The sequence below is a fragment of the Bemisia tabaci genome, chromosome 6 (genome assembly GCF_918797505.1).
Source record: "Bemisia tabaci chromosome 6, PGI_BMITA_v3".
In the NCBI taxonomy this organism is placed as follows: domain Eukaryota; kingdom Metazoa; phylum Arthropoda; class Insecta; order Hemiptera; family Aleyrodidae; genus Bemisia; species Bemisia tabaci.
This window is the reverse complement of record NC_092798.1, coordinates 30120768-30128594: the sequence shown is the minus strand read 5'-3', so window position 1 is coordinate 30128594 and position 7827 is coordinate 30120768. Positions and strand designations below refer to the sequence as shown.

General features: G+C 34.1%; 1 protein-coding gene across 1 annotated transcript in view; it reads right to left on the bottom strand.

The window, feature by feature from the left end:
* Nucleotides 1-428: 428 nt before the first annotated feature.
* Nucleotides 429-7827, bottom strand: part of LOC109034437 (semaphorin-1A) — a 183619-nt gene continuing 176220 nt past the window's right edge. The window contains exon 11 of the mRNA XM_019047575.2: nucleotides 429-7621. Coding sequence (XP_018903120.1) covers nucleotides 6336-7621 — 1286 coding nt within the window. The 3' untranslated portion in view covers nucleotides 429-6335. The remainder of the gene's footprint in view (nucleotides 7622-7827) is intronic.

The window sequence follows — 7827 nt, the reverse complement described above, 5'->3', positions numbered from 1 at the left end:
TCACAAAAATTAAATTAAAATTGCCTACGTGTCTTGGGGCTCCCCATCTCCTTCATGAAGCCTGAATTCCTAAGGAGGGAATAGGCAGGAATTCAGCTTAGGATTTAGTTTAATTTTTGTGAGTTTTGAGTCTTTTAATTTCCAGTTTTCTTTAATTGAATTATTAGCTCAGTTTGTTACCTTGGTTTCCTGTCTGTTTCACTTCAATATTTTTGGTTTTGTACAAATCAAAAATTATCGTCTTAAACAATGACGACATTCATTAGATAGGTATCTTGCTGATCCCTTCCTTGGAATTATAAAATTTGACGACAAAAAGTTATTTCTCAGTAATGAAAACCTTCCTACATTTCTAGGTATTTCATGTCATTCATACAATTTTTATGAGAGCAAAATCAATAGGGAGAGAACACCAATGAAACGAAAAATTATTCTTTTGAACAGAGTTTATTTGTTGGAATCGCAATACATAATTATAAAAATAAATAAATTATTTTATCAAAACACATTTACATGAGTATTATTACATTGGTATTAACGTTACAATGTGTCATCATGTACCAATGCATCAGGTTTTGAAATTGTTATCACCAATGACTTACAAATCAAAGAAACTGTTCAACTGTTCATCAAGTTCACTTAGTGCAGAAAAAGTCAGGATTGCTGATAAGTTAAGGCACAATGTATTGAAGCTTCTCATCTTTGGAACATATTACTGAAACTAACAAATAAGAATGATACTAAAGATGCAAGAGAGGTTATGTGTTAAAAATCAATTTTGAAAGCTGGAAGAAACTTTGACAATAATCTTCTTTGATTTCATATCATTACAGAAATTTGAAAGAAAATTGTAAAGACCTGCGTTTGACTAAAACAAGAGTTCCTTGATTGGCAGTATGGGATAATCAGGAAAAATTTCCATTTAAGAGTGAACATTCAATGAGCTTAGTTGAATCAAACGGATGCTTGATGGAGGTCCACTTTCTCATTGAAGAAGTTGATTGAACCCTTCTTACATCTACTATCACCATATAAGTAAATTCAAGTCACAATAATCACTAAAACACTTGGACCGCATTCAGCAAAACAGGACAATTTGATTTGTAACCCTATACATACTTGAGGATCCTTATTGCTCAAATAAGTCTACTTTGAGTTACATTATGTTTGCAGAGTGAGATTTATTCATAATCTGAAGGATCAATTTCATTGAGGTACGTATTAGTCAATTGGAGCAAACGTAGTTTGATCCGCAATTATTATTTGAATCATAGGCGGTTCTACGGGGGTGCCAGTGGGTGCCGGGCACCCCCAAGCAAAAATTAAGTACGGTTACCGGAACCGTGAAAGAGGCTTTTGAGCAAGTAAAAACGTCGAGAAAAAATCGTATTATGAAGCGAAAAAAATTGGCAATATTTTTATTTCATGAATTTTTGAAATCTGCAGGAGTCCAGTATTCAATGATTATGGGCAAGGGGTGATGGGAGGAGGGGGGATCTCGTCGAAAGTTGACTTCTGGTAAATCATGACTTGAAAAATTAATATTGAAAGCCGTGTTTTACAAAGATTCTACTGTTTTTTATGGTAAGGTTGTAGTTTTGATGGAAAGTTTTGCTAAAAATTTTCCTACATTGAATTTAGACGTATTTAAGTAGAAAGGAAGGAGAGAAAAAGAGAAAGGAGGGTAGGAAAGGGATGAAACTTGAGGGCCGAAGTTTAGGCCTCCCCTGAGCGACCGTTCCCCTTCTGGGCCGGTCTGCGACATTTTCTACCCCTGGGCACCCCCAAGCATGAAGGTCTAGAACCGCCTATGATTTGAATGATACATATTTTAGTAAATGGGACTATTCTATTTGATCCAAAATTTGTAAGACAGTTTTGATAACAACATAAGATTACTGGATTAGATACAGAGAAAGAAAATATAAAATTTCTAAAATTAAATCACAGACGTACAATTTTTTCTTTTCTCTTGATTGTAGATGAAGAAGACAGAAAAAATAATAAAACCATACTAATTTTGAGTGAAAAAGTATAAAAATCAACAGCTAGTAAAATACGTTCAAAAGTAAAATACATTAAGCCAATCTTATACAAGTCTTCGCTGAGAGAGTTATTGCAAGACAGTCAAAAGATGGGAATAAACCGTTGCAATCATGGAAATTGAAAATAAAAATTACTTTTTTACACTCCTCAAATATGAAGAGAAATACGATGTTTACGTTTTGCTCTGTCATTCTTAGACTTGAAAATTATGCTTGAATTAATTACACTTCCCTTAAAGATAATTGATTTGTATTTCTCAATACTGAATGCAAAGGTGATGTAGCTGAAGGCATTCGGGAACATTTTTAAAACATTAAAGCCGAAATTGTGAAAGATAAAGATTACATAGTTCCTTCCAGAAATAAACAAATATTATGCTCTACTCATTCGGCTTGCTGCTCTTCACTACTTCACAATGACTGTGACCAATTTTGAAACCTACTCAACTCTTTCTCATAATATATTAAAAATGTTGCGTAACGCCTTCATCTGCAACAACCTTTGATTCAATGTGGGCCAAAGTACAACAAATTGCGTTTTTTAAAGCTTTCAGTAAGAAAATTATGGATAAAATTGATTTTCATGTGGGTGAAATTATTTAATATTTCTCCTTTGTGTACTAAAAATGTCTGAAGATATACAAACAACGTGAGGAAAATTTAACTCTGAGTCCTTACACTACACCTACTATACAAAGATTTTTACAAAATTATACATTAAAACTTTAAAAAAATAGATATTGTTGATCTCATTAACAATAAAAACTTTTACAATTGTCTAGCTCGCTTAAAACTACAAAAACAATGTAAACACAAAATTTAAAAAGGAAACCAACATAAGCACAGACTATCAGCGCTTCTTATTTATATGTTCATAGAATTTTTAGGATTTTTAACAATTCAGATCAAATGTGTAACAAATAATTAACAAATAAACTTTTTTTTTGGGGGGGGGGGGGAGAGAACTACCAATTTCATTTCAATTTCTAACATATTTACTTATTTTTCTTAAAAATTCTGGTGATAAAGAAATTATAGGGGCATAGTTACTGGAAAGTATATAATAGCTTCATAAAATAACTAGTAAGCTTTTGAGGAAAAATACTTGGTAGGAAACTTTCTGATTGTTCTTAAAACTTAGAAACTTGTTTGATTTTTTTGGTATTTTTCAAACATGTACTTGGGAAAATTTGAGAACCAATACTCAGAACCCAAAGAGAATCCGGAAGAAAAAGTTTTCAGAACCTTATTGTTTTTCCCTAACAATTATTAGACATCTGCAAGATAAAGGCATGGAGAGGGCCAATTCCATTAAATATCAGACCTCCTTTTTGTACTTAAACTTGAATGAAATGTGGCAATTCATAAGTGCTAGATGTGTCTCACTCCCTCCCGCTATGATAAAAAGTTGTAGCTCTATTCAGGCAATATGACTTGTACTGCGTTATTGTGATTTAAGAATTTAGTTGAATCTATTTCTTGCAGAGGGGCATTGATCCATTCCTCGATTTCAAAATGTTTTGCAATTTTTGATTCGATAAAGAAAGAATCAAGAGACAAAACCGTCCGAAAATTTCTGTGATTTTTGCAAAAGTGGAACCAGAGAAAAAACTGATTAACTTTTGGAAATGTGAGCACGTGCCCTGGTTCAAAAACAACTGAATTGAATATTGCTCTCCACCAAGCAATCAATCAAATTATGTTTTCTCGCTCACGAATATTAAGACAAGTAAGTAACACTTGGACAATGACAAGGCATTACGATACGATCGAAGAGGGAGCAAAACATGATGGGCCAAAATTTCTTTTAGTAAGTGACAAAAGCCAGAGCATGAGGATTACTAAGTTTATCAACATACGATATACACTGGGTTGATGACACCAGCTAAAAAAATTTTTGCCTCTATCAAAGCACATTTTAACTTATTTCTCACCATAAGATTTTACGGATAAAGAAAATACTGATGAGATAAAAAAAGAACAGTGAGGGAACACAATAGATTTAGGAGCTTAACCTAATTACAAGAATGGACGGTTTACACTTTTTCACTGATGTTTAGTTGTGATCAGAATTTAATCACATTTTTATGTACAAGTTAAAATACAAAAAGTAATTGTACATAGATACACAAAAATAAATACAATAAAAAATGAAAATCTTCTATGAATACAAAATGTACAATATAAACAGAGGATAACAAAAAAATAGATCTTGGTTAACTATTAACAAGCTTACGTGTTTTTTGTCACTTATCAATTAAAGAGTAATATAATTACAAATGGTACAAATAAAGTCAGTCACAAATTTACGATTAAAGGCACATAGACAAAAAGTGTAAGGTATTAAAGTTAATGCTACGAAAATGAAAAATTTAGAGGCTTTGGATCAGATAAACAGTCCTGCTGTATAACTGACTTCTACTTCATAAACTTTTCTTCAGGAGAAAATTGGTACTTACTGATTCTTCTGAAGGTGAAAATATCGGCTGATTAGAGCAAGAAAAATTAATCATCTGAATAAGGAATATGGAAACTGATTGAGTGTCGATTGCAGGGGGAAGAAAAAAATACTGATAAATAAAAAGAGGGAGTTTTAGGCAAAGATCCAAAGAATCTGTAGAGAGCTTTATGAATTCTCTAAAATAAGGATTTTCTTTGCTTCATTGGGAAAGTGGGAACTTCAAAAAGTAAGATTAAATAACTTGGAAGCAGCTCTTCTTGGGAAACATAATGAAGAAAAAAAATTAGGGGGAGGGGACTTTAATTAAAGTTCAAAGTAATGTAATGAACAAAACTTTGATATCTATGCTGAGTAATCGTAATTTGATTTTTAAGAAACATAGCTTTACAAGAATTTACAAAAGTGATAAAATTAAAAATAAAACTTGATGATCTGAGCCACCAAATTTCGTTTGAGCAAACTCTGTCTAATACTGCTTAAACCTGGGACTAGAAAAGCTAAACATTGCACAATGGCTGAGAGAGCGCAATGCCACACATATTTTTTACTCTTGACAGAATGAGAACTCTACCAGGTTGCAATTCAGCGGCAGCGATTTCAATGCAAACTCCTGATAGTCCATATCCTTTTTTTTCATTAGCTCTTCGCTAAAATCTTTGAGGCTCACATAAGTGTGACCTATTATACAAAATATTACAACGTAATGAAAACAATTTGCAATTGATCAGCTCTGAAAAAGCATAGTCAAAATATACACCCTTTCTTGAGAGTTGATAAAAAAAATAAGATCTCGAACATTCCACAATGAACAGAGGTACAAAGTATACCGAATTTTCAATGAAACTTTCTTGACAAAATTCTATTAAACAAGGAATATCTATTTCACAAGATATACTGTTCTTCTAACCATCAAGAGCTGACTTATTACTCCGAAGACTAAGCTCCACAAAAACATGAGCAGCAAAAAAAGAGAAAGGATTTCTGTTGTGTATTTCATTTCAGGTTCTTTTGACTAAATTTTTAAGTTAGTCAAAAAGAGCATGACTTGACAAAATAACCACCAACTTTTGATTTGCTTTGAAACTTATGCTCAAATTAAGCATTCCATACCTAGTCTCAGTCACATTGACTTCCGACCCGACTGAATCAGCAACTCAATCTACAGAACACAAATAGTTGCACAATCGCAAGGTATACAGGGGTCAGTAAGGGATAGCACTGGTTCCTGCCCATTGACAGAATTAGGTTCCTTTAAAAGCTAGCGAAGAAAAGGCCGCCATGTTTCACGTTGCAAAATAAAGGGGGGGAGAGAATTGCTGTTCAAGCTTTTCAACAGGGCTATTTTTTTCAGCAGCTCGAAAAGCATCATGCAACAATTCTCAATCCACTTTAACAAAGTTACTTGATATCATTCAACTGGAGGAGCTACCAACTCTTCCGTATAGATACATACACCCATAGAGGTTAAAATTCTTTGCAAGATTTTAGACCATCTATTGTCATCATATCAGAAAAAAATAAATTCTCACTGAGTATTTCACTTTGTCGACTTATTGGTTCAAATATCAATTGAGTAAGCACAAAAAGAGCTCCTCACTGGTGGATTAAAGTATTCAATCATTGAAAATTGATGGCCTACATATTCCTAAAGATTTCTGTCAGTCCTTTCCAAATGCACAAAGAGATCAAAAGAGCACAAGATGCAAAAGAATTGTGCAGGTTGTAACATAACAACAAGTTTGAAAATGATTTATAAGGTTACTGACAGATGGAACAAGGCACATCGCATCGACATTTTAAAAAAAAGGCCACATTTGGGTCAGGGTTTTTCAAATGTATGTTTTCTTAACTTTCTGTAATGTTTTATTATTTTCTAGGGTCAGATTCTTTTCGTTATTGTCATTATTTTTATTATTGGAGACATTCACGAGCATGTTGATATTATTTTTGTTGGTCAGATATGAGTTAGAATTCCCCCCTTCCGCAAGAACAATATTGCTACTTTCATTTAGTCTGTTGAGCGGTTGATTTGAGTGTAACGACATGCTTGCGAAGGGGTCGTGGCGAAAGTGGCGTGAGCACAGGTAACCAGCCACAAAACCGACGACTAAAGTTGCTAACACAGAGGTCAATACAGCTACTCCCAGCGTGTCTGCAGTGTATATAACTATCTTATCTTGAGCCGGACGCACAGCACTTTCGCTTGGACAGTTGATTGGATCACAGACTGGACACTCAGCTTTGGAGCAGGGTGGATCAGCAGGATCAATAGAATTTGACTCGGATAGATCCTTCTGAGAAGGGTACCTTGACAGAATGTTTGGAATTCTGTTCGAAATTCGGTCAGGTGACGGGCAATCTTTATGTATACCATATTCAACATTTTGAAGGGTAAACTGATTATTAGGTACACATCTGCCTTTCTTGTAATCCCAACCACAGTAAGGATCTTGAAGATTTATGCAATCAAAGCATGATGCTTTGACGTGACACCGATGGACTGATATGGTTTCAACAACCCAATCAGAAATAATCAAGAGTTTACGTTCACCAGCCTCATCAGTAACAATTTTTAAATTTGTGATGGGTCTTCCAGGACTTAATATCTGAATTTCTTCGATTATTTCACTGCGTATTTCATCTCCGATTAAAATGTTAATGGCTTTGAGAATCCTGCCATCATCAGTACCAATAAATAATACATCATACTTGGTGCCATTCTTGGTCTCCACTTGAGGATCAACAGCAATGGCTGTAAAGCGATATTGCGAAGATATGCGTATTAGGATTGGCATGCTGAAGTGATTTGACACAGGCTTGTCCATCAGAGTGTGAGATTTGATAAAGTTGACAGAGCTATCAGGTAGAGTGCGGCTGTCATTTACACATTGGCCAGGCCTAGGTTTGGGTACCTCGGACTCTGCCACAGGAAGCCAATTGTAATTCATTGATTTTTGCTCTTTGAATGGGCCATCAAAAGTTGCAATGAGATCCGTTAAATTAAACGCACAGACAGCTGAGCCGCCAATTGCATTGGGTGGTGTGGTGAAAACTCCATAAATTAATTCACCTTTTGTTCTGTTGTATTCTCCTTTGATAATGTCACTTGTTGCTTCTATAGAAATAAACAAAAAAAGGCAGAGGTAAAAATTAAAATGCGTTCATCATAAAAGTAAGAAAGTAAAATGAGTGAATGATATGAATTAATAAAAAATGATGAGGCGAACGTTCTCATGTACACACCAACTTCGAAAAATAGGAGACAGAATTTTTATTTAATAATGAGGAAATTACTCAAATTTGACTAAAATCACCTGGTGG